Here is a 26476-nt window from a genome sequence, read left to right as displayed (position 1 = left end):
GTTGGCTGCTTTGCGTTCAGTTAGCACGGGGAGCAGCGCTGGCCACTGGGAACCAGCAGGGGGCACTCAATGACACAAAACCTGGCTATTCTTGTGCGCCCTACATTAAAGGAGACAGCTAAGAAGTGGCTGACATTAAAATATGTAAATAAATAAAAATAAACTGAGCCCAAGTTGCTAATATGAGGTCAGGCACTGGAGTTCTCAGTGCTGCTACATTAATCCCCAATTGCAATTTGGTCCTGTTGTGTTAGGTGCTGTGCAAATGGGTCATGAGCGACTGTGCCTGGCCAAAGAGCATACCACCAAATCAGCTGAGGGGTAGGAGCTGAAGTGAGTTGCCAGGGCTCTCACAGTAGGTCAGTGGTAGAGCTGGGATTAGAACCCAGGTGTCCTGACCCCTTGCCTACTGCTCTGCCCACTGGGTGGCACTGCCTCGCTAGTTGCTCCGTTGTAACTGAGCTGATCTTCGTGACGGGGGTTCACAGCAGCTGGCCAGGAAGCAGTTTCCTCAACCCTCAAATAGTTTTGAGAGTTCATATTTTTCTCCCAACTCGAGTGAGGAGGAAAAGTGGAAATCTTGGAAAAATTTGCAAATTGAAACACTTTTTTGTTTTGGGTCAATCGAAATGTTTCCTTTTAAAATATTTCCTTGTCCCTCTCCGCTTGGCACTGGTGAGGCCCCAGCGGGAGTGCTGTGTCCAGTTCCGGGCCCACAGGAGAGTAACAAAAACGATCAATGGTTTAGAAAACCTGACCTGTGAGGAAAGGTTAAGAAAACTGGGCATGTTTAGTCTTGAGAAAAGAAGCTGGAGGGGGAACCTGGTAATCGTCTTCCAGTACATTAAGGGCTGTGATAAGGAGGATGCGGATAGATTGTTCTCCATGTCCACTGACAGTAGGACAAGAAGCAATGGGCTTAAGCTGCAGCAAGTGCGATTTAGGTTCGATATTAGGAAAAACTGTTGAACTCTCCCAATAGTTCAGCTCTGGAACAAGCCTCCAAGGGGGGTTGTGGAATCCCTGTTACCGAAGGGTTTTAAGAACAGGTCAGACAAACCCCCGTCAGGGCTGGTCTAAGGTGACTTGATCCTGCCTCAGCTCAGGGGGCTGGAGTTGATGGCTTCTCGAGGTCCCCTCCACCCCTTCATTCCTGTGATTCTGTGATTTCCACTTTTTTTTAATCTTTGTTTTTAGTCTAGTTTGCTTCAATTTAGAAAGGAAAAGTGGCTTTGAACCAGCAAATTGGAATTTTTCATTTCAAAACTGTCAAAACAACCCGATGGCAAGTTTGAAACTTTTTTCCAAGCTGGGAGATTGGCCGAGCCCCGCCCTGCTTCAGGGACAGTTCCAGTTTCAATGAATCGGCATCTTCTGACAAAACACAATGAGTCACAAAATCCCTGCCTGGCCCTAGCGCTCGGCTGTCAGGTCAGCACAAGCCCAGCTCTGCTGGGCTCCAGATGTGCAGAACCCAAGGGGGGCTCCCGGCCCAGATGTGGCAATTCTCAGCAGGCCAGATGCAGATCCTGCCAGGAGGCCACATGGGCCAGATCTGACCCACCTGTTGTTTACCAAGCAAGTGCCAATGCGCCCAGATCAGAGAGGGGCTGGCACGGGCATAAACAGCTGTGCAAGGTGCAGGGTGAGCGAGTCTCCGTCTCAGCCCCTCATCCGGAGCAGAGACCCCTCCAGCTGCTGGCTTTGGTGGGGTCCTCCCACTGCAAGGGTTGGACGGATCTGGCCCAAGTCCCTCCCAGCCACCTGCCCCACTCCAGGGAGAGCAGGAGGAATGTGTGTCTTGCCAAGGGTCATTCCTCCTCCCCTGAGGCGGACTCTAAAATCACCCTCCCCCCCACGCCTTGGGGAGGGGGCTGTAATCTGAGCTCACTGTCTCCCTCGCGCCTCTGCCTTTCCAGCTGTCTGAGGCTCAGAGTCCAGCCTGCGGAGGAGCTGGAAGAGTGACCATGATCCACGCGCTGCTGCTGCTGCTCTGGATCCTGGGCGGATGGGGCAGGATGGCGGGCCCCCACCCCAGGCTCAGACTGTCCTTCCAAGGTAAGCACAGTGCGGCCCAGGCGATGTCTGGGACAAGAGGTCCTGGCCGGAGCACGCGAATCTGTGGGATCCCCATCCTGCCACCAGGCCTCGGGGGTGTGAATGACCCGGTTGGATCTGTAGGTATCTCTGGGGGCTGTGCCTCCCCACGCCCTGTTAGATGGGCAGTCACGCTGAACCCGTATGGCATCCCTTATCCAAGCTGTATCCAGAACCGTGCACCCAAGTTAAACAATACGGGACACGGCAATGAATGACAGATCCCCGCAGGACGGTTTCTGCCATCAGCTGCCGCTGGCATAAATCCAGTTTCTCCACTGACTGCCGAGGAGTCCAGGCCGGATTCTGATCTCGGTTGCGTCAGCGATGCAAATCCTGCATCAGCAGGGGTATCTAGGATCAGGTTCTGGCTCCGCGTTCGGGGAATACGGTACATTAAAGCCTCCAGTCCCAGAGACCGAGACAGAAGAAGGTGGATTTTCCTGGAAATGAAAGCTGCCCTCCCATAGTTGTCCCGCCATGCCCTGCAGCATGAGGGGTGGCATTAGGGAGTGGCATTGGCATAGGCTCTGATGATCAGTATTCAGGCTGGATTCCTAGCAGCAGCCTCAGGAGCTAGATCCCCAGCAGGCTGGAGTCAGGGGTGACTGTAAAGTGACTTCAGCAGAGCTGTGCCGGTCGGTGCCAGCTGGGGATCCGGCCCCCAGGGCTTGGCTGCAGTTTATGGGGGTGCCCCGGCTCTGGGTGACCCCCAGGGGACAGAGTTCTGGGAGGGATTATGGGGCTTTGGGCTGGGCCGTGTATGGCACCAGGAGGGCTTTTCTTGTGGGGTTCTCGCTAGGATCAGAGCCAGCCTACACGAGGCAAATGCTGTGCCCAACCTGAGGGGCAGGTGGGGGCTTGTGATGAATTCTTATTACAGCCATGCCAGGCTGTCCATCAGTGTGTTGTGCCCTTCGCCCCTGCCAGGCTGACACTGGGGCAGCTCCACACCTGGGCCTTGGGCTCCACCTGATGCTGCAGAGAAAGCATGGGGCGCAGAGATGCTGCATCCCGCTTGGTGGCCTGGGAATGCCCACGGGCAAGCAGCAACGTCATCCACGGCACTCTGTCCCCGCAGGGGTGAACCGCATCAGTGCTGCAGGCCAGCCCGGGAGCTGGATGTCTGCAGCCTGGCCGGACTCCCCATTGTGCGGGGGGCTGGCTCACCCCATTCATTGTGGATGGTTGATGTTGCTGGGGGAGCAGCTGCCTTCCCATCTGGTAGTGGGAGCAGGGCTATAACTTGGGTCACCTCCCTCCCCCTACCCCCCCCCCCCACAGATCCTCAGGTGGGATTTCAGCTCAAGGAGATGTGAACCTTCCCCCTTTTCCCAGACTACAGCCTGTGATTGCCCCATCTTCAGAAGGTCTCAAAGTTACATTTTCAAAGCAAGAGGAAAGGTGGTTACCCCCAGCCCAGCCTGTACGCCCTGCGCTGCTGGGACATGTGTATGTCTCAGGGGAGCTGGCTGGTTCGAGGAGGAAATCTGGAACTTTTCATCTCCAGGTCCCCAGTTCTGATCTGGCCCTAGAGCAGGGGGACTGGCTGGCCCCAGGTTTGGGAAATGCAGCCCTGAGCCGTTGCTCTCCAGTTCACCTTAGGGTGTGAGTGACCCCTGGCATTTCCCAGGTGTTAATGAACATGTGACATGGGTTCGGGGGTGGGAGGTGGCAGGTGTCCCCCAGCCCCTACCCTTTAGGCAGCCTTGTCCCCTTGCTGGAAGCCTCAAACCCAAGGAGCAACTGTGGGGTGGAGACACCTTCCCCTCTTGCTCCTTACAGGACCCACCCTGGGGAAGGTGGGGGTAGGGCTGGCCCTGCTGCTCCAGCTCTCTGGAGAGGGGCCTGGAGGGCTGGAGCTGGCCCCTCTCAGCAGCGGGAAGAAAGGGCCTTCACAGGGGTGATGCTGTGGAATGAGTGGAAGCCGTGCAGCCCGCCCCCCACGCACCCCCGTGTCCCCCCCCCCCCCCCCCGCCCCCGGCACAGCTCCTGACAGCCTCTTGCTGCCCAATGAGCGCTGACCCCGGCTCCGCCAGGAGCTTAGGCATGGCAGGAGCTTGGACATGGCAATGGGCCGGGCTGCAGCAGTGCCTGGCCTCAACGCTGATCCCACACACAGCGTGCCAAGAGGCCTGCTCGCTGCTTGCGGCCTCAGCACTGAGGTGCCTCCTGCCCTCAGGGGCCGGTGCGGGCTCTCGTGCCTTCGGAGACTACTCTGACTCTCTTTCCGCCCTCCCCCCCGGCTCTGGGGGCTGCCAGGGAGCATGACATGAGGCCATTGCACCAGGGAGTGCCTCTCGTCCCAGGGTACCCTGCCAGTGGGCAGATCGGTCCAGTTCTGGTCCCTTCCCACGGCCAGCGCGGCACACAGGAACTGGGGTGCGGCTCAAAACACGGCTCTGTGTCCTCCCTCCTGGGAGATGAGGTGGCTGGGGCGATCGGTAGCAGGGCGCTGCTGGGCTGAGAGCGGAGGCCTCCGGGAGGCCTTTGCCCTTTCCTCTAATTTGTCCATCAGCCAGAAACTCATTAAAGAGGTATGTGGGGCGGGGGGGCCTTTTGAGCAGTTTCCAGAATAGTTGCTAAGCAGCAGCGTGAGGTTGCCAGGTTACCTCACGTGATGCCAGTCCTTGAATGCTCCCGGTCAAGTCCCTGAGCAGCCGGTGTCAGGCGGGATTGAACCAAAGGGGAAATGGCCGGCATGGGACGGGGAAGGGTTCGCTGTAAGATGTGGGGGACCTCCTGGTTTCTCCAGCCCCAGCCTCTCTCAGTCGGGGGCTCTGCAGGGAGGGGGACCGGAGCACTGGCTGTCAGGGGGGAGCTCCTGGCTTCTCCAGCCCCAGCCTCTCCCAGCAGGGGGCGCTGTGGGACATGGGGCAGGAGCGCTGGCTGTCAGTGTCATCAGTGTCCCCAGTCCCACTGAAGTGTGTTTGCTTCCAGTTCCTGTATCTGCTGTGTTACTTTCACATCTGGTTTCAGCAGCATGTCACTGACCCCCTGATTGGACCCCCGCCCCCATCCCCACTTCAGAAGTGGGCCCAGCTCGGGGAGCAGCAGTACCTTGCTCCCAGGTGTCCTGCTGCTGGACAGGGGCCACGGCTGCCAGGCTGAGGGTCCCTCATACTTGGAGCTGGGGCTGTGTACCCCACCGGAGGAGACCTAGCTGGGCTAGCCAGCGGGCAGCCAGGGCAGTGCGAGTCCATGCCTAACCAGCAGCTCTCTATTAGCCCCCAGCTCCAGAGACTGGGGATAGCTTGTAGCCCCTCCCGGTGATACTGACTAGAGAGGAACGTGAAACTCACCAGCCTGGCTTCGCTCTCCTGGCCAGTTAGCACTGGGAAGCCGTGGGGCAGGCGGGCGATTGTCCCCTCGTGTCCTGGCAGCAGCAGGAACCTGCCAGCCTTGTGCAAAAAGATCGCCACAAGAGGCAGTGGGGTCCTCGACACAGGCTCCTCCCTGTGTGGCCCTTCCCCCCACCCCCCCCACCGCATTGAGCCCTTCCCTCCTTAGGCTGGCTCCAGGGACCTGGACAACAGGGGAGGCTGTCGGGGGGTGCAGGCAAGGCCTGGCTGGTGCCGCAGCAGGAAGGGGTCAGAGCACAGAGAGGGATGTGCTGGCACGGTGGGGGAGGAGGCAGGAAGGGGTGGCCTGGCAGCGGGGGAGGGGGCAGGGAGCAGTGTGGGAGGGGATGGGCTAATGCTGCAGGGGAGGGGGATATCGGGTGAGCTGGCTCAGTGGGGGAGGGGGAAAGGGGGGGCTGGGAGCAGTGGGGAAGGGGCAGAGAGGGGGTGAGCTGGCTCTGTGGGGGAAGGGGCAGAGACCTGGCTGGGCTCTGGCCCCTGAGCCGTGCTGCGCTGCGTGGTCCTTGCAGGCGCTTCTGGCCCAGGCGGCCTGTCCCCTGCGAGCTGCTCTCCCCCGCCTCCCCACAATGACCCGTTTGTTCCCGCTGTGGTCAGCAGATCAGGCACCGTGGGGCAGAGAAAGGGCCTTTTCTCTGAGGAACAGCCTGTTGTGCTGTGCCGCCACTGACAGGGTGAAGCTGATGCGGGGAGGGGGCGCCAGGACAGCGGATCCAGGGACAGGCCAGGGGTGCAGAGGGAAGCAGCAGCCCCTCGGCACCCCCTTCGCTCCCACGCACCCTCTGCCCACCTCCTAGATTGCCCCAGCCAGGGCAGGCTGAGCAGGTCTGTGGGGTGCACAGCTGCCACAGCCCATCTTCTGGGATGATGGCATCCAGCTGACTGCCCTGCCCCCCCGGGATCTGGGGGCTCTCTGTGCTGGGGTGCCCAGTACATTCAGAGCCACTGGTGCCCAGTCCCGCTGGGTGCTTCAGTTTCTCCTCCCTGGCCTATTTAGATTGTGAGCGCTGGGGACTCTCTCTCACTCTGGGTCTGGCACAATGGGGCCTCTAACCGTCCCCCTAAGGCACCGCACTGTGCTGGGCAGGGGAGCCCTCTCACCAGTGCCGTGGTCCCTGGGCATCCTGACGCCATGCAGCATCACTTGTGGGGCACCTGGCCCTGAAGGGTTAATTCCTTCTGTAGGAGCCTTTGCAGGACAGCAGTGCCAGCGTTCGCAGTGCTCGGATCGGATCCAGGGCTGATTCCACAGCCTCTGCCTTCCCTGGCATTTAACCCTGCCAGGAGGTAGCTGGCCTGGCCCTGTACTCCCTAACCCAGGGCTCCAGCCTCTGTATTAACCTCTTCAGTGCTGCCTCTGGCCTGGGCTAAGCACAGTTCCAGGGCTGTGGGGCCGACCTGCAGACGCTGCCAGCCCCGGCATGCCTGAGCTGCATACAGCCTGCGGTATGAGATCCTACAGAGAAGGGGGGTGGGGGCTAAATGGGAAACATTAACCCTCGGGGTGCCACTGACATGAGTGTTGTTGGGTCTGCCCTCTGGAAAGGGAGTGGGGTCTAGTGGTTAGAGCACGGGGGGTGAAAGGGGGTTGGGAGGACTCCTTGGTTCTATCCCTGGCTCTGGGAGGGCAGTGGTGTCTTGTGGTTAAAGCAGGGGACTGGCAGTCAGGATTCCTGGGTTCTTTTCCCACCTGTGACAGTGTCCTTGGATATGTCTACACTGCAATAACTGAGAGCCCAGATCAGCTGGCTCAGGTTCGCAGGGCTCAAAGCGTAGACATTCAGGCTCCAGCTAGAGCCCAGTTTCTGAGACGCACCCCCCTGGTGGAGTCCCAGAGCCCGGGCTCCAGCCCCAGCCCAAACGCCTACACAGCAATTTTCCAGCCCCACAGCCCAAGCCAGCCACCTTGCGGCTCTGTCACTGCCGCGGAGACGCACCCCCGGTGGCCCAGCTCTCGGAGGGGCGGTGCCCGTGGGGGCACACTGGCTGCCCTGCTCTGAAGAATCGGGCCCCGAGCGCTGTCCAAAACTGACCGTGGTGGCACCCAGGGCAGGTCCTGTGCAGTGGGTGCCAGGAACCAGATGACTGGGGCTTGGAGCGGCGCGGTTCTCTGGGCCTGCGCTGCCCATCCCTGACACTGGCCATCTCCAAGGCCCAGATCCACAGAGGTGCTTAACTCCCATGGGAGGGTGGGAATCGAAATACCTTTGAGGACCCAGGCCCAGGGACTTTGCATTCCATTCCCTTGGCCTCTGATCCCTGAAAGAAGCTGAGAGCCGGGGCGGGGTGGAGCCGGCCTGATCCCAGCCCCCATGTCTCCCCGCAGAGTTAAAAGCACGCCATGGGCTGCGCACCTATGGGCTAGAGCGCTCCTGCTGCTACGAGGCGCTGCTCCTGGATGAGGAGCGGGGCCGGCTCTTCGTGGGTGGCAAGAACTACCTGGCCTCCCTGAGCCTGGACAACATCAGCAAGCAGGACAAGAAGGTGACAGGGCTGCACAGCAGAGGGAGGGGGAATCTGGGCACCCACCGGGGGGAGGGGCAGTGAGCAGAGGCGCCCGCTCGGGAGGCAACATTGCCAGCATTCCAGCCGCCTCGACTCCCCCGTGAAATCGCTGGACCAACCGGCCGGCTGGAACGCCACAGGGGGGATGAGCTGATGCCTCTGTTCCTGGGATCCTGCCTCCCCGCCACAACTGCTGGAGTAGCCTCTGCTCCCAGGGCACCGTGTGGCTTGCATTGCATGTCTCGAGCATGCTGGTGCTCAGCTGGGCAGGCGCGGCCCTGCTCAAAGCGGCATGGAGGGCTGGCACATTCGAGCCACGTCCCCAGGCAGCTCTGGCTGCTGCTGTCTCAGGGCACGGGACAGAGAGGGAAATTGGGAGCCCCTCTGCATGGGGCATGGTGGGGTGCACTGTCAGAGCAGGGTCCTTCTTCCACCTCCAGGGACGCTGCCCCTCCATTCCTAGTGTGAACTGAGTTGGGAGGGTCTCAGCCTCATGCTTTGCAGGCCAAGCTCCCGAGCCCAGCACCACAGTTCATGCAGGAACTTGGGGCTGGGCTGGCAGGGGGCTGTGGGCTGGTATTGAGGAGCTCATGGGGGAAGAGGGAGATACCTCCCCCTGACCTGTCCCACTCTCTTCCCACAGATCTACTGGCCGGCGCCTGTGGAGTGGAGGGAGGAATGCAACTGGGCCGGCAAAGACATCAACGTATGTGCTTCGGCCAGGCTAAGCTCGGGGGATGGGCAGGCTCCCCCACTGAACCTGGAGCCCCCGTCCTGGCTTTGCAGGGATTGCCAGACCACATGCCCTTCAGGGGTTTCTAGCCTGGCCTTTGCATTGGGCACCTTGGAGCGGCTCCTCAAAGTGTCTCATTGCAGCAATGGAGCCCTGCCCCAACTGCCCTCCCCTGGCCTGGTCTGCATGGTGCCCAGTGCGGAGAGTGGGCAGCCCAGCCCAGCACTGCCCCATGGGAGTCAAGTGTGTTGGGGGAGTCAGACGTGCGGAGTTTGGGATTTGCCCCCTGTTCAGTGAAGATGGGACGCCCTGTTCGTATCTCCCCTGCTCCAAGGCAGGGCGTGGGGCCTCGCGGAGCCCAGACCTCCTGGCCACAGGCCGCCTGGGGTCCCGCCACAGGCCGCCTGGGGTCCCGCAACAGGCTGGAGTGAGACCACATTTGACTCGCAGGGAGCTGGCTCAGGGGCATGGGGACAGCGTGGGGTGAGCAGGCTGCCCCAGGCTGAGGCCACTGCCCCCAACGGTTCTGACAGCCCCAACGGTGAGGGGCCCCAAGGATTGGGCGATGCCAAGGCACCCAAAGTGGCCCAGCCAGTGTGCTTTCGGGAGGGGCCTCTGTGAGACTGGGAGTGACACGGCCCCCCGCTCCATTGATCCCCACAGAGGGAGGCTCTTGATCCCTATTGGGCAGGGGTGAGCCCCTGTGGGGCAAAAGGGATCTTTCCCTGTCCCTCGCTGTGGCACCTGGAGGGCCAAGCCAGAGGCTGCCCGCCAGCCCCTCCACTCCTATTGGGCAGTGTAGGCCATGCCATCCGGGGACCTTGCCCCACTCTGACCAGGCCGCTGTCCTCCCTGGAGATAGACTAGGCCTGGCCACCGGGGGGACTTGCCCCTGGCTCAGGTAGTGGAGGAGTTCCCAGAGCTGCTGGCACACAGCAATGGGGCCTGCAGGGGGTGCGGGGAGGTACAGCACTCGCTGGGAGCCTAGGGTCTCTTCAGGGAGCCCCCTGGGCTGCGGGGGGAGGTAACATCCTGGCAGGCTGCTGGGAACTGTCCAGGGGCTGGGCTGCCAGTAGTAGTCCCGGCCAAGGGGGGTATCAGTGCAGTGATGCAGGGGGGCAGCAGTGAGCAGTCAGCAGGCTGCAGGACATGTCATGGGTACTGAGTCCCCCTGAGCTGAGGGATCCCCCGGGGGCCGATTGCTGCAAGGCTGGGCCCAGGCTGGATCGGCCCCAGACAGGATCAGGTCCAGGGAAGCCAGAGGCAGGACAGAGGGAGGCTGATCCAGGCAGCTGAGAAGATGCTGGATGAAATCCCAGCCCCACGGCAGTTGGAGGCCAAGCTCCCATGGAGTGGGTAGGGGGGTGCCCCAGTGACTGTTTATTGAGCGTTTAACCCCTTCCCAGCCAGACACCCGCCTGCCACTTTCCAGCATGACCTTTATTCTTCAGAGCCTTGGCCGTGCCCAGCAGAGGGGGAGGGGATCCAAGGACCCGCCCCGAGGCCCCAGTAGAAGCTACTGATGGGTGCTGCCCCTCCGGCCTCCCCTTCATCAATCAAGTGGCTGGGAGACACAAGGGCCGATTGTTTGCCTGGCTGGGCAAGTGCTGGGCCTGTCTGCCGGGCTGGGGCGTGGGTGGCGTTCAGAGCAGATGCGCTGGGTTGAGGGTCCCCCACCTGGGGGGGGTTGTGGGTCACAGCCCCAGGCACTCCCCAAGGGATGCTTTTTGTTTTTCTGCCCCAGTGCACTCTGGAATGCCTAGTGGCATTGTGCAGGCAGGATGGGGGGTCCTCTGGATGGATGGGGAGGGGGACGGCCATCTCTGTGTTGAGCCTGGAGGTGAAGAGGAGCAAGGAGTTTTTGCAGCCTGGCCTTCTCCCAGGGATCTTGGGCTAGGCACTGCCTCGCTCTGGGCCTCAGCTTCCCCACTGTGAAATGGGGATAATATTTCCCTACTGTGATGGGTTGGATCACAGAAACCCCTTTGGGGCTGCCAGCTGATGTGCTGAGACTACTTCTGAGCCCGTTTTCCCTGTCAGCTTGGGACTGCAGAACCCTGCCTGGTTTGAGCCAGACCCGCTAGCCTGCTGCAAACACAGACCCAGGTCTGAACCACGTCCCACAAGCTGCAGGCTTAACTGAAAACAGCTTAAGAAGTGTTTCTGTCTCCAGCACTCAGATGCCCAGCTCCCAATGGGGTCCAAACCCCAAATAAATCCGTTTTACTCTGTATAGAGCTTATACAGGGTAAACTCCTCAATTGTTCGCCCTCTATAACACTGAGAGAGAGATATGCACAGCTGTTTGCCCTCCCCTTCCCCCCCACCCCCTCCCCGGTATTCATACCTACTCTGGATTAATAAGTAAAAAGCGATTTTATTAAATATAAAAAGTAGGATTTACGTGGTTCCAAGTAATGACAGACAGAACAAAGTAAATTACCAAACAGAATAAAATAAAGCACGCAAATCTATGCCTAATACAGTAAGAAAACTGAATACAGATAAAATCTCACCCTCAGAGATGTTTCAATAAGTTTCTATCACAGGCTGGATGCCTTCCTAGGCTGGGCACAATCCTTTCCCCTGGTGCAGCCCTTGTTCCAGCTCAGGTGGTAGCTACGGGATTCCTCATGATTGCAGCCCCCTTTTTTCTGTTCCACCCCCTTATATAGCTTTTGCACAAGGCGGGAATCCTTTGTCCCTCTCTGGGATCCCACCCCTCCTTCTAAATGGAAAAGCACCAGGTTAAAGATGGATCCCAGTTCAGGTGACATGATCACATGTCACTGTAAGACTTAACTCTTCATTCCTCCCAGCCTGACTCACAGGAAGGCCTGTATGCAAACAGAGCCACCCACAGTCACTTGTCCTGGTTGATGGGAGCCATCAAGATTCCGAGCCACCATTAATGGCCCACACTTTGCATAACTACAATAGGCCCTCAGAGTTATACTTCATATTTCTAGTTTCAGATACAAGAGTGATACATTTGTACAAATAGGATGAGCACACTCAGGAGATTATAAGCTTTGTAATGATACCTTACAAGAGACCTTTTGCATGAAGCGTGTTCCAGTTGCATTATATTCACACATTAGTATATTTTTATAAAATCATCAGAAAGAGTGTGAAGTCACAGAGGGTGGGAGAGGGCAGGCAGGGCAGGTGGCAGGAGGGGCCCAGGCAGGGCCAGGCTGGGGGCAGGCAGCAGGAAGGGGCTGGGCAGGGTGGGGATGGGGGAGGGTGGGAAGAGGGGGCAGGGCAGGGATGGGGGCAGGTGGCAGGAAGGACCCTGGCAGGGCAGGAGGGGGCAGGCAGCAGGAGGGACCCGAGCAGGGCGGGGCTGGGGGCAGGTGGCAGGAGGGGGCTGGGCGGGTGGCAGGAGGTTGTCTGGGCGGGGCTTGGGGCAGGTGGCAGGAGGGGGCCGGCCAGGGCGAGACTGGGGGCGGGTGGCAGGAAGGGCCAGGACGGGGCTGGAGGTGGGTGGCAGAGGGGGCCAGGCAGGTGGCAGGAGGGGCAGGGCAGTGCTGCACGGCATACTGGTCTGGCTGGACACGGCTGTGGCAGCTTCGCTCCAATCTGGTTTCCTGCCAGCAGCCCTGAGCCCGGCTCCTGCATTGGGGCGAAAGGCAGCAAACAAGCAGCCTGAGGCCTGTTTATCTGTCTGGGGGCACTGAGGGGCCCCCCCTGACCCCACTGTTTACCCAGCCGCTGCCCCTAGGGGAGACACTGGGCAGAAGTAGCCTTGCAAGTGCTCCTGTTCCCGGTCGGCTCTGCCCTCTCATGCCAGGGTCCCTTGGGCCAGATCCAGCTCTCTCTCTCTCATACACACACACCAGGCAGCTGGGGATAGCCAGGGCTGCTGTGGGTCGGGAGTGAGGAGCACCAACAGAGGTGGGGAGGGAACCAGGGGCTGGGCTAGCAGGGACTGCAGATCGGGATTGAGGAGGGGCACCAACAGAGTTGGGGGGAGCCCAGGGCTGGGATAGCAGGGGCTCTGGGTCGGGAGTGAGGGGCACCGGTAGGACTGTGGGGGCAGCCAGGGACTGCGGGTCAGGATTGAGGAGGGGCATCAGCAGAGCTGTCGGCAGATCCCAGGGCAAAGCAAGCAGGGGGCTGCAGGTCAGGACTAAGGACACTGCCCAAGATGGGGGACAGCAGGGATGGGGTCTAGGACTGCAATATCAGCTCAGCTCCAGGCTGGAAGTGCGGGGTGGGGGTGCCCGGCCCGGCCATTCCCTTCCTTTGGGTTCTCATTAGTGTTACTAATTAGAGATTAGAGGATCCCCCGGCAGCACCCTCTCCTGGCACTCTGGCCCTGCCCACAGCACCAACAGGGCCATGATAAGTAGCAATGAGCAGAGGCTCAGACATGCGTGTCCAGGCCCTGGGTGGTACCATCTGCGCCACGGCCTGGTGCCCTGATCTGACCCGCCTGCAGCTATTAGCCAAGCGGCAGGGGCTGGGGCAGCACCCCTTCCCCCGGCTCCAGGAGCAGTGCCGCTGCTCTTGGGGTGCCCTTCTCCCCAGCCCACTGGCCTGGCTAGCGGGGGTCCGGGTCACACCCCGGCCGGGGCAGCCCCTCCTGAGATTGCAACTCCAGACAGGCAGGCCCTGCCGCTCACCAGGCACTGGGTCTAGGTGACTCAGGGCTGGGATGGAACGTCCCTGTCCACACACCTGGGAACAGGGAATCACTGCCCCGGCCAAAGGGGCAGGGATACGGGAGGGGTCCCACTACCCTGAGGGCAGCTCCAGGGTGCCTGACGGGGACCGGCCTGTATCCTTTTGCCCCTGCAATGGCTCAGGGCAACTGCTGGGGGGAAGGACCTGGCTGGATTCCCATCACCAGCTGCCCTGGCATATGAGTCAGCGTGTGGGAAGCCTTGGCCTGGGGGCTCCTTGTGTGGGGCAGGAGCTCCCCCACAGCTAGTGCTCCTTCCCTGCCCCCCCACAGCGCCCCCTGCTGGGAGGGGCTGGGGCTGGAGTAGCTGGGACCTCCCCCACAGCCAGCGCTCCTGCCCCACACACCACAGTGCCCCCTGCTAGGAGAGGCTGGGGCTGGCATAGCTAGGAGCTCCCCCCATGGCCAGGGCTCCTGCCCTGCTCCCCACAGTGCCCTCTGCTGGGAGAGGCCAAGGCTGGAGTGGCTGGGAGCACCCCACACACAGCCAGCGCTCCTGCCCCACACACCACAGTGCCCCCTGCTAGGAGAGGCTGGGGCTGCTGGGAATTCAGTGTATTTCTGAGACAAGTGCAGGGGAATGGGGGGCTGAGCAGCCTTTGGGCCGTGCTGCAATGAGATCCTGTTGGCCAGGGATGCTGGCAGCCCCGGAGGCGAGGCAGGGAGCTGGCGTTAAAACTGACTGGCCTCCAACTCCTAGCCATGGATCCTAATGCTGGGACTTTGCATTCCAGGGGTCAGGGCAGAGGGGCCAGGGGGCCGGCTGGAGCCCTGGGCTCAGACGTGTTGTTGGCCAAACCCACCTAGAAACCCCAAGGGGGCTGTCGCTCTGGTTTCAGCCCTGCGGGGGTGGGGGGAGCTGTGGATCCGGGGCAGCCGCCACCACAGCGGGGAGCCCATAGAGAGCTGGACAAAGGTGCCGGCTATAGGGGTGCAGCAGGAGACATGCCCCCTGCCAGGCCCCGCCCCACTCACCCCCCGCTCCGCCCCCCCGCCCCCGTATCTTTCAGGCCGAGTGTATGAACTTCATCAAGATCCTGCACCTATACAACCGCACCCACCTGTACGCCTGCGGCACGGGTGCCTTCCACCCCGCCTGCGCCTACGTGGAGGTTGGCCAGCGCATGGAGGTAGGGCCCGGCGGGCACTGGCGGCACCCCTGCTAAGGGACAAGTGTGAGCCGCCCTCCCAGCCCCAACCCCCAGGGCATCCCCTGCCCGCCACCTGCCCTGCGGGGGGGGGCGGGGCGGGTTCTGTTAGCAGCCTGACCCCAGACCCGCCCTCCCCCCAATCGCTGACGTGCTTCATTCCTTCTCTCCAGGAGCCTGTCTTTAAGCTGGACCCTGCAGCCATGGAGGATGGCAAAGGGAAGAGCCCATACGACCCACGGCACGTGGCCGCCTCGGTGCTCGTGGGTAAGAGCCATGACCCTGAGCCGGCACGGGCAGGCCTCCTTATCGTCTGCGGGGCCCTGCTGACTGCCACCTGCCCCTGCCCCTCCCCCACAGCGCCCCCTACTGGGAGATGCTGGGGCTGGAGTAGCCAGGAGCTCCCCCCCACAGCCAGCGCTCCTGCCCAGCTCTCCACGGCGCCCCCTGTGGGCAGAGGCTGGGCTGCCTCAGGCACTGCTGGCTCGTGCCCTCTGGCGGGGTGCTGAGGGCGAGATGCCAGTTCTGTGCAGAGCCAGGACACAAGAGCCCCTGTTGGTCATCAGGGACTGTCCCTGCTGAGGAATCTGAGCCTTGAACTCACCACTGAGCTGGGGGAGGGGAGTGAGCAGGGCCCAGGCTGTGGGAGCCGGGGATTCACTTGTTAACCCTCCTAATCCCCCGGGGGTGCCCCTGTAAATTCCCCACCACCACCAACAGTGATGTCTGGTGAGGGGGGTGAAGTGGATCCCTTGGCTGTCTGAGAAGCAGGACGCCCGGCCTTTCCCCTGCCGATGTGGTGAGGTAGGCAGGAAGGGCTGGGCAAGCCCGTGTTTAATGCCCCCCACCTCTCTGATCCCTGCCCCAGGGGAGGAGCTGTATTCCGGGGTGGCCACCGACCTGATGGGCCGCGACTTCACCATCTTCCGCAGCCTGGGGCTGCGCCCGTCCATCCGCACCGAGCAGCACGACTCCCGCTGGCTCAACGGTCAGTGCCAGGGCTCAGGGGGTGTCTAGGGGGTGAGGCCAGGCCTTGTGGGTCCCCAGGAACATAATCCTGTTGCTGCCCAGGGGCCGATCCCTCAGCTCGAGGATGCTGGGCCGCGTCCTGAGTGTGGTGAGTTTGGCAGCCTCGGCCAAGCTCCTAGTGAATTTCACTCCCTGTCCCAGGGCCTGCTCTGACCCAGCCTCCTGCGAAGTGGGCGGGGGAGGCTCCCAGATCTGAGCATGCCAGTCACTGGGCACAGGTGGGAACAGCAACATGAGGGGGGAGGCAGAGGCAGGCCCTGAGTGTCTGTCTCTGGGGGGAGATTTCAGAACTTGGGGACAGGCTTGTGTTCTGTGCTCCTCCTGATTACTGGGGGCCCTGTATCCCTGCTTGTCCCCCCTTGTGCATGCCCCTGATTGGGGGTCATTTCCCAAAGGCTGAGGGGCACCGGCAGGGCTCTGTGGGGGAGCCCAAGGCTGGGATAGCAGGGGCTGCAGGGTGGGAGTGAGGGACACTGGCAGGGCTGGTGAAGAAGCTTTCCCAGCCCTAATCCTGTGGGCAGCCGTGCTCTGCTCATCCCCTTTGGCATTTCGCTGACCCGCCCTCTGAATCTCACCATCTGTCATGCTGGGATAATGAACTCATAGTCCTGCAAGAGCTTCTGGCCTCATTCACCCTTGGGGGGCCTCATTCCCACCCCTCCCCAGGCCATGCCTGGCCCTGGGATTCTCTCTCAGCTCTTCCCCAGCATCCCCATCCCTGCAGACAGCGGCTGAGGGGACTGCCAGGCTGGGGCTGCCATGGGCCCTGCCCACGCTCTGCCCCAGCCCTGTTCTGCCGAGAAGGTGCCATCACCTGGAAATGGGCAGCACCAAGAATAGCAGAGCCCTTAGGAGTGGCTCGAGATCAACCTGAGACAGTGCAGTGACCTGGCACCCCCAGGCTCTGCCTCCCAGGGCACCAGAGCTGGGCTGGACTGGGTGCAGGAATTGCCAGGCAGAGCTGTGGCAGGGAGCCCAGGGCTGGGATAACAGGGGGCTGCGGGTTGGGACTGAGGGGCACCAGCAGAGTTGGGGGGAGAGCCCAGGGCTGGGCTAGCAGGGGTAGAGCTGGGGGGTGGGGCTGGGCTAGCAGGAGGTTGGGGGACTGCGGGTCGGAACTGAGGAGCATGACCCGTCTGCCCCGTTCCCACTCTTCCTTCTCTCTGGCCCTGGACCCGCTCTCATGGCTGGGCTGACTCTCCCTGTGGGAGCTGGTGGATCTAGACTGCCACCTAGTGGTGTGTGACTGCAGGGCTCCCTTTGAGTGGGGGGCACTTGTGGGGTGATGGAGCTGGGGCAGGGGACGGTCTGGCTGCGTGGGCATGGGGAGCCCCCCAGCTGCGCATTCCAGGGGCAGGGGGCTGAGCACGGCCAGTTGTACCCAATCACAGGCTGGTCTGGCTGGCCGGGGTGGGTCCCCGATGTGGCACGGGCGAGGGCGGTACTGGGGGAGCCCTGAGCTGCCTGTGGCAGGGCAGGTACCGCGGGGGCAGCATGTGGGTGCCCTCCAGCCTCCCCCGAACCCTCCCAGACAGGCAGGGGACCTGGGCTGCATCTCCGACCCCAGGTGCCATTCCCTGCCGAGCCAGTTTCAGGCAGCAAAGACCCCACCCATGGCACTGGCCGCGGGTCCTCCCTGACGATCAGGGCAGGGCCTGGCTGATCCCCTGGCAGTGCAGAGCCCACGTGGCCCTGGCCTGGCTCAGACTCAGGCTGTTAGCTTCACCTCTCGGGAAGGGAGAGCTGGGGGCTAGAGCAGTAGGGGTCAGGACTCCTGGGTCCTGTTCCCTGCTCTGAGAGGGCAGTGTGTGTAATGGTTAGAGCAGTGGAGACGGGGTGTCAGGACTTCTGGATCCTATTCTTTGCCGTGCCACAGATTCACTGGGTAACATCCCTTCTTTGTACCTCGGTTTCCCCCTGTGTCGGCCAGGGGTAGGGCACTGCGCCGTGTGGGTTGGCACGTAGGTTGGGTAGCAAAGCGCTGGCAGCCACGACTGGGCCGAGTGCAGCCGTTACTCGCTCTACTTTCTGCCTGATCGCCTGTGCTGGATGGCATGGGTGCCTGGTGCTCGCCCTGCCTGACCCTCCCTCCCTCCCCCGGTTCTGCCATGCCCAGAGCCCAAGTTCGTGGACGTGTTCTGGATCCCGGAAAGCGAGAACCCGGACGACGACAAGATCTACTTCTTCTTCCGTGAGACGGCGGTGGAGGGGCAGCAGGGGCTGGGCAAGGCCAGCTTCGCCCGCATCGGGCAGATCTGCAGGGTGAGTGCTCCCATGCCCACCCAGCCCCGCTGGGACAATGGGGCTGGTCCCTTTCCCTGCACCCCTGGGGGGCCGGGAGGGATGGGTGTCACCCCATCTGTGCTCCGCCTGCACAGCAGTGACACTGGGGTTGGAGCCGAGCCTGCCTGGCATTTGGGCAGCAGCTCTGCCAGCCAGGCCGGTGGGGTCGTTCCCCGGCTGTGCTGCCAGGAGCCCCACGCTGGGGACAGCTCAGTCGTGCTCTCCCATGCCACCGCGGCGGGTCCGGCCCGGAGATGGGGAGTCCACCGTCTGTCATGTCCCGGGACGTCCTGGTGGGTGGAGGGTTTCTCTGGGGACGGGCATCCTGCTGAGCCAGGAGCTCCCTGCATGCCCCCTGCCCGGCCCCCTCTCAGCCTGTCTGTCCGGCCCCACAGAACGACCTGGGCGGGCGGCGGAGCCTGGTGAACAAGTGGACGACGTTCCTGAAGGCCAGGCTGGTGTGTTCAGTGCCAGGCAGCGACGGGGGCGACACCTTCTTCGACGAGCTCCGTGAGCGGCGTGGGGCGGGCGCCAGCTGCAGGGCCACTGACTGGGGTGGGGGGCGCTCTGTGCCCGGACGGGGATGGGGTGTGTGGGGAAGCTACATGCTGGTGGTGGTGGCGGGGGGCTGGTCACGTCAGGCGGGGGAGGTATTGCTGTGCACCCTGGCTGGGCAACAGGGGCCCGGGTTTGATCAGTGACCCACACTCACAGGTGACGTCTTCCTGCTGCGGACGAGGGACACACGGAACCCCCTGCTCTACGCCGTCTTCTCCACCTCCAGGTACAGTGGGGCCCCCCCAATACCTGCCCCTGCCAATGCCCAGCCCCCCAGATCACCTGGCCCCCCCCAGCTCACCTGCCCCACTTCTCAGAGCGCCTGCCCCCCCACGCGTCCCCCTAGCTCGCTCTCCTGCCAGCCAGCTCCGAACTGACCCCTCTGCTCACCCAGGGCCCCCCTCAGCCAGTTCATCCAGCCCCACAGTGCATCTGTCCCCCCAGCTCGCCCATGCCCCAGCTTGCCTATCCCCCCAGCCAGCTCCACGCTGCCCCTCCATGGACCCCTCACCAGAGCACCCACAGGTTCTGCAGCTGGGCCTGGTGTAGGGAGGCGCTCAGGGCCAGGGACCCCTCATCCTTCCCCTCCAGCCCCATGCCCACTCTGACCCTCTTCTCCCTGTGCCCCTTGCCCTTCCCCCACCTCAAGGCCCTTTTGATTCCAGTGCCCCATGCCCCCCTCACGCCCTTGCCTGTTGCTTTCCCCACAGCTCAGTGTTTAGGGGCTCCGCCGTCTGCCTGTACAACATGCACGACATCCGCCGAGCCTTCCTGGGGCCCTTCGCTCACAAGGAGGGGCCCAACTACCAGTGGGTGTCGTACCAGGGCCGCGTGCCCTACCCTCGCCCGGGCATGGTACGTGCTGCGGGCCCCAGCTGGCTGGGAGGGACGTGAGGCACGGGGCTCCCCCTGCAGCCAGTGGGGATCAGGCCCCCCCACGCGGCGTCATCCCTCAGCGGGGCTGTGTGGCTGCCCGGCCCCTTGATACCTGCCCCTCCAGCCCTGCATCCTGCCCCTCCAGCCCTGCATCCTGCCCCCATCCTAGACCCCTTGAGCCCCATGGCCCCTATACCTGAGCACGAGGCCTGGTGCCTCGGCGCTCACACACAGCTCTGCAAGCCTGACCTGGGGGGAAAGTCCGTCCTGCCCCCGCCCAGAGGCCTGTGGGGGCAAGGGGTGGCCAGCTGTGAGAGGGGCCTGGGCAGAGGGGAAGGCTCAGCGGCTGTCGGTGCCCTGCAGGAAGGGCTGTGCCAAGTCTCAGCACCAGTGGATCTGGGAGGGTAGGATGGGCGCTCGATGCCCAGCACAGAGCTGGTTCATTGACCAAAACATCCCCCCACGCCTCCCAAAGGGAAATGACTGAGCTGGCTCTGACCAAGGGGCCCGGAAAGGATGAGCCACAGGGGCTGCGGGTCCGGAGTGAGGGGCACCAGCAGAGCTGTGGGGGAAACCCGGGGCTCAAAGAGCAGGGGGCTGTGGGTCGGGAGTGAGGGGCACCGGCAAAGCTGTGGGGGGAACCCGGGGATGAGAGGGCAGGGGGCTGCGGGTCGGGAGTGAGGGGCACCGGCAGAGTTGTGGGGGAAACCCGGAGCTCGGAGGACAGGGGGCTGTGGGTCGGGAGTGAGGGGCACCGGCAGAGCTGTGGGGGAAACCCGGAGCTCGGAGGGCAGGGGGCTGTGGGTCGGGGGTGAGGGGCACCGGCAGAGCTGTGGGGGAAACCCGGAGCTCGGAGGGCAGGGGGCTGTGGGTCGGGAGTGAGGGGCACCGGCAGAGCTGTGGGGGAAACCCGGGGCTCGGAGGGCAGGGGGCTGTGGGTCGGGGGTGAGGGGCACCGGCAGAGCTGTGGGGGAAACCCGGGGCTCGGAGGGCAGGGGGCTGTGGGTCGGGAGTGAGGGGCAGCAGCGTCTCATGTGCAGTGGCCAGTGCCCCGTCCCCCATTTTCCCCAGCTGACCTCGCCACTCTCTGCCCCCTCAGTGCCCCAGCAAAACCTTTGGCACCTTCAGCTCCACCAAAGATTTCCCCGACGATGTGATCCAGTTCGCCCGCAACCACCCGCTCATGGCCAACCCCGTGCTGCCACACAGCCAGCGGCCCGTCTTCCTGCAGACCAGCGGGGACTACACCTTCTCCCACATCGCCGTGGACCGGGTGACGGCCGCCGACGGGCACTATGACGTCCTCTTCATTGGCACAGGTGCACCCACTGCCCCTCCCGGAGCCCGGTCGCTCCTGCCAGCCCCAGATTTCCCTGGAGCTGTCATGGGCGGAGCCCGGGACCTCTAATGTTCCGCCCGTGCCACACATGCCCAGTGAGCGCCAGGGCTGCCCTCCGCTGCCCTCCTGCAGCGCAGGGAGCTGGGCATGTGGCTAAGTGCAGGGACAAATAGGGGAGCGACAGTGGCTCAGTGACTGGGATTCTGTTCCCTGCCCTCGCACTGGCCTGCTGGATGAGTCCCTCTCCCGCTCTGTGCCTCAGTTTCCCCTCGGTAAAATGGGGATAACAATACTGCCCCGGCCTGAGAGCTGTGGGGGCTGAGAAGAAGGGGATTCTGCCGTCCTTGCTCATGCTAAGCCATGACTGTGACCCCTTCGCTTCCCTGGGAATACCTTTGCCAGTCAGGGCACCCTTCTCTCGGTGCCCACGTACAGATCTGGGAGGCTAACCCTGGGCAGTGGGGTCCTGGGCCTGCGTCTCTTTCCAGTCAGGTGTGAGTGTGTGGGAGCTGCCCGGGGATGGGACATCTCAGCTGTGGATGTTACCATGCCCTGACACCCCTTTCCCCCCCCCCCCCCGGCAGATATTGGCACGGTGCTGAAGGTGGTCTCAGTGCCCAAGGAGAGCTGGCAGAACATGGAGGAGCTGCTGCTGGAGGAGCTGCAGGTGTTTAAGGTAGGACAGTGGGCAGGGGAGGGAGGTGCCGGGGGCCTGATTTCCCCCCTCCACTCCCCCCACACACCTGTCTTGTTGCAGGCTGGCACAGTTGTGCCCCCTCACCCCTCTTTCTACCCCTCATCCGTGCTTGAGAGCTGGCGAAGAGCAACCTGAGCCATGGGCTGGAACTACTTTGCCTCCATGTATCCCTTCCCTCTTCCAGGCGCTAAAGGCGGGTGCCACATACTAATGAGCTGGGGGCCTCAGCCCCAGGGGAGCAGTGGCCATGTGACAACCAGCCCCTCCCCCCAGCAAGGTGTGTGACTGGGTGCCTGCCACATGGGCCCGTCCCCCTCTGCCCACGTGGGGTGGGGCCGGCGGTGCCATGGACAGGCAGCCCTGCCCGTGCCCCTGCCACCCACGTTAACCCAGCATCGCCAGCCTGACCCGACAGCTGGAGCCAGGATTCCTGAGTTCTATCCACGGTCCCACCATTCTGTGCTCTCGGGTGCATCATTTGGCCTCTTGGCGCCTCGTCCATGGAGCGGGTCAATGGAGCTGACACCACCCCCCAGAGAAGTACAGTGAGACCTCCCCCAGGGCATGGTCTGGACAGACAGGCAAAGTACCAAGCACCAGGCTATGCCAATCTGCCTGGGCTCCCCCTTAATGAGCTTTGTGCTCTGTTTGTCTCGGCAGGATTCATCCCCCATCACCAGCATGCAGATCTCGTCCAAGCGGGTGAGGAGCCCAGTGGGCACGGGCAGCATCTGAGAGGGTTGGATGGGAAGAGATGTGGGGCAGGGGGGGAGAAACAGCTGTGGGATGTGCTGGCTGTGGTGCTGTGCCAGCCGAGCTAGGGTGCCAGCCGTGGCTGGATCCAGGGCAGGCACTGTACCCATCTGTGTCTGTACAGCCCCTCGCACCCAGTGCCCCAGAGCCAGCCATTGTAATAACAAGGGTAGGGCCTGCTGGGGATTAGCGCCGTATTCTGGCACAGCGTTGTCCTTGCACCACCGGAGACCGAGGAAAAGTAGTCCCGAGTATAGGGGCTGGAGGAGGTGTAGGGAGACCGACCCACGTGTCGGCCCGTTACTTGGAGAGCTTGGGGTTGCCCTGGTGACACGTCCAGGACAACCAGTGCGGGTGGGTGCTGGGCAGGGCAGCCGTCTGCCCCTCCCCCAGCTGGTGCACTGTGCCAGGGCCCTTGCTGCAGTCTCGACGGCTGTCCCTCAGCCTCATCCCCTGCAGGAGAGCTGGGCTGGCCCTGACCCGCCTTGACCCGAATGCCCCCCAGATGCCCTGGCATGGGCATCCAGTGAGTGAGGCTGGGCACTGTGGCCGCCCCATCCCAGGGGAAGATTCTCCCCTCCTTTCCCCAGGCTGGCACCTCCTTAGACATAGGCCCCATGGTGGCAGTGACATCCTGGCCACGTGCTGTGTGGGCACTTTCGCGGGGATGCAGGGCCTTGGCATGCGCCCAGGTGCTGGATCCGCCCCCAACTGTCTGGCCTTGCCTCTCCAACAGCAACAACTCTACGTAGGCTCCCCGACGTCCCTCTCCCAGCTGCCCCTGCACCGCTGCGGGATCTATGGCAAGGGCTGTGCCGAGTGCTGCCTGGCCAGAGACCCCTACTGCGCCTGGAACGGCACCAGCTGCACCCGCTACATGCCCAACACCAAGAGGTACGGCCCCTTCTACTCCAGCCACATGGGGCCCAGGGGCGCCTCGCTCAGATCACTTCCTAGCTGCTCCTAGAAGCACCGAGCCATGGGGAGGATGTCATGGGACCGGAGAGGACGTCGGGGGACTGGGGAGAGGCATGCAGGGGGTACCGGCTGCATCAGAGCCCCCCACCACGCTGCAGGGCTTGGGGTAACATCTGGGGTAGGGTTGGCGCTGAGATGATCTTGTGCCAGCCTTATCCTGGGGCTAGGTGAAGCGGTAAGATCCAGCCCGGGGCAGGAGACCTCTGTTCAGTGCCACAGGCTCCCAGGGTGACTTTGGCCTCAGTTTCCCCATCTGTACAATGGGGAGAAGAGCCTTGCCCTGCTGCCCAGGGGTGTATGAGGGGAGCGACATTAAACAGCGTGAGGCACCCAGATGCTAGGGTGATGGGGGGCCTGGTAGGGACCTTGGCGCTGCCAGCAGTCAGCACGCCAACAGACTGTTCAGGACAGCGACAGCCCCTCGTTAGGGACTGACAGGAGCGACGCCCTGGTCCCGTGTCGCAGAGCTGTGGGGCTCCCCACCCAGGGCCCAGCAGGTGTTGGGTGCTCCTGGCGGGTGCTGGGGGAAGGGGGCTTGCTCCCCAGGCACTAGGAGAGGCTGCCAGAGCCCTTGTGCTCCTCAGAAAATGTCCGTCCGTCTGTCCGTCCCCTGCTGTGCCCCACCCTGACCTCTCTCCCCGCTCCCCCCTACAGGCGTTTTCGACGACAGGACGTCCGGAACGGGGACCCCAACACGCTGTGCTCTGGAGGTCAGTGTGCCCGCTCTCTGCCCCCAGGGTACCAACTCAGCCCTTAGCCCCCGTCTGCGTGCCCATCCTCCCAGAGAGAGAAGTGCCCAGGCAGGACCACTGCCACTCGCTCATGTGCCGCAGGATGTGGGGCGGGGCGCTCCCCCTGCTCACATGCCTGACATGAAGAGACATGGCCTCAGCGCAGACGCCTGGGGGGGTGCTAGTTTATGCCCACTGCGTGGCCCATGGCTCTGGCACATGCCAGCCACACTCTTCCTGTCCCATCCACCCTGGTGCATTCGCTTGTGCCTGCTCCATGCCACGTGGCCCAAAGGCTCGGGCACGTTTGTTTGTGCCAGCCCCATGGCCTGGCTGCCCCCGTGTTTTTCCCGTGCTCACGCTCTCGGTGGCCTGTGCCCGGCAGATCCACACCGGAGCAGCGTGCCGGAGAAGAAGCTGTATGGGGTGGAGGGCAGCAGTGCCTTCCTGGAGTGCGTGCCCAAGTCCCTGCAGGCCCGGGTGCTGTGGACCTACCAGAAAGCCAGCAACACCCCGAGGAAGGAGGTACAGGGCCCCTCACCCCCAGGAGACAGGCTGCTCGGCCTGACCCACGTGCTGCATTAATATGGGGGCATCAGGCTGGCTGTGCCCAGGCTGGTCAGAGCCAAGAGAGACAGGCTGGCACCTATCATACCCCAGGATCCTGGATCCCTGTGCCCTCCTGGCTGGGCTCCAGCTCCCCACTCCCATCCTCTGCCCCTTCCCACCCCACTCACTGCTGCATATGCATGATGCATGGCCAGCCAGACCCCTCCCGGCTGCATAGACCCTCCGGCCCCACCACCTCACTCTTCCCTCCTGATCCCTCCCTGGCGTGAGGACACCCAGTCCAGCCTGGCCCTGCCCTGAGCAGGGGGAACCGGGAATAACAGCCCGGACCCATCCTTCCCCTGTGCCAGCTCAGAGTCAGCTCCAGCTTTGAACCACGCTCTCGGCACATGTCAGGCATCTCTTTGCCCTGATGCCCCCTCGGCCCATCCCTGCCCAGCAGCACTGGCGCAGCCCATGGCCTGCTAGCAGCGAGCCCTGCCCCCAAGCTACCCAGACCCTCCTGGGAGGCCAGGGTGGTGCGCTGAGGCACTGCACTTTGGCCCTGGCGCCGGCCCTGCTCCCCTGGCTCCAGCCCTGCCTTGTCTCCCCGGGCCCACAGGTGCAGCTGGACGAGCGGGTGCTGCAGACGGAGCGGGGCATTCTCCTCCGCAGCGTGGCACGCAAGGACACCGGGCTTTACCACTGCCAGGCCACGGAGCACGGCTTCACCCAGACCCTCCTGCGCCTCTCGCTGGAGGTGATTGGCGCCCGGGAGGAGGCACCTGCCGAGCCAGCCAGCAGCAAGCTGTGGTACCAGGATTTCCTGCAGCTGGTGGACCACCCCAACCTCAGCACCATGGACCAGGTCTGCCAGCAGCTGTGGGGCCGCATGAGCCATCAGCCCAAGAAGAAGCTGCCCCTGCCTTCCCCGCTGAGCATCCAGGCCAAGCCCCACAAGTGGAAGCATGTGGAGGAGACGCGAAAAGCCCGCAAGCGGCGCACACACGAGCTGCCCCGCGCCGAGAGGGGACCCCGCAGTGCTGCCGCCTGGTGACCCGCCGGACTCCTGCTAGGAGGCAGGGGAGGGTGGGGTGGGGAGGGGGGAGACCGGCGAGCCGAGCCGGCCATGGGTCCCCTCCATGTGTAGCTAGGTGGGGGCGGCCGCGCCCTTGAGACAACCTTCTCCCCTCTAGGCGTGGGGGAGCCCCCGGGGCCTGCCCCACAACCAGAGAGGGGGGCCCAGGCCTCAGACCATAGGCTTTGGGAGGCCAGTGCCACAGGAGCAGGGGCCATGCGCCATCCAGACACTGAAGAGGCCTCCTGGATCCAGCCGTGCCTCAGCCTGGATTGTCCCCCGTGAGGCAGATCAATCCGCATGGGACTGTTTTTGTTCGATTGGCCCTCGGCCCCTGCCCAACGTCCTTTAACCCAGCCCCCTCCGGAGTCGGGAACCTCCCAGAGACAGCTCCCCACACACCCCTGTTTGGCGTGCGTTGGGGGGCAGGGAGGCCGGTACCTGGGTTCCCCCGGCTCCCCTGGGGACATGACCACTGTTGTATTTATTAACAGACTGTTACTGATGAATGTAAACCCGCCTCGGGCTGCACCCCAGCCCCCAGTGGATGGAGGGGCACTGTTCTGGTCTTAGATACATGGACACGTGCCTGGCTGGTGGCTTTTGGGACGGGCGCATGTGGTCCCATGGTGCAGTGGGGGCAGGGGGGGTGCAGCAGGCAGGAGATCAGAGCCCAAGCCTCTCCCCTCACTTGGGACACTCCCTGATTAGAAGTAGGGGCAGGGTGCCCACCCAATGAGGCAGCATAGGAGAGATAACCATATGGCCAGGAAGGCTCCAGCTTCCTGCAGGGTGGGGGGAAGGAGGGGAGAGTGGTGCGGAATGGGAGAGTCGCTGTGTGGCCAATGCCCCAAGTCTTTGGCCCGATCCCAAACCCAGGGAGAACTGATCCGTGGCCCCTGGGGAAGCATGGGGCACGCTGGGCAGCCAGCTGGCCCTGAGGCCTGAACCACAGAGTGCTTCCCCATGGCCGCCATCCCAAAGCTGGCTCTGTGAGATGGGAATAACCGCAGGCCTTGTGGAAGTGGGATGTGGGTCCAGACCAGGCACTTTCAGCCCGGCTCTGGCAGTGTCCA

General features: G+C 63.0%; 1 protein-coding gene across 1 annotated transcript; it reads left to right on the top strand.

Moving 5' to 3' along the window:
- The first annotated feature begins 1967 nt into the window (after positions 1 to 1967).
- On the top strand, positions 1968 to 25379 carry SEMA3B (semaphorin 3B). The gene is made up of 17 exons (XM_077821256.1): positions 1968 to 2058; positions 7783 to 7940; positions 8605 to 8667; positions 14392 to 14511; positions 14703 to 14796; positions 15398 to 15517; positions 17675 to 17820; positions 18237 to 18351; positions 18556 to 18625; positions 19110 to 19254; positions 20375 to 20594; positions 21199 to 21290; positions 21972 to 22013; positions 22801 to 22958; positions 23697 to 23752; positions 24159 to 24298; positions 24945 to 25379. Exons 1-17 carry the CDS (start codon positions 1968 to 1970, stop codon positions 25377 to 25379), a joined length of 2265 nt encoding a protein of 754 aa, XP_077677382.1.
- Positions 25380 to 26476: the final 1097 nt, after the last annotated feature.

Source organism: Eretmochelys imbricata, chromosome 7 (assembly GCF_965152235.1).
Source record: "Eretmochelys imbricata isolate rEreImb1 chromosome 7, rEreImb1.hap1, whole genome shotgun sequence".
In the NCBI taxonomy this organism is placed as follows: Eukaryota; Metazoa; Chordata; order Testudines; family Cheloniidae; genus Eretmochelys; species Eretmochelys imbricata.
The sequence above is the reverse complement of the archived record's forward strand: the minus strand, read 5'-3'. Positions and strand labels throughout refer to the sequence as shown.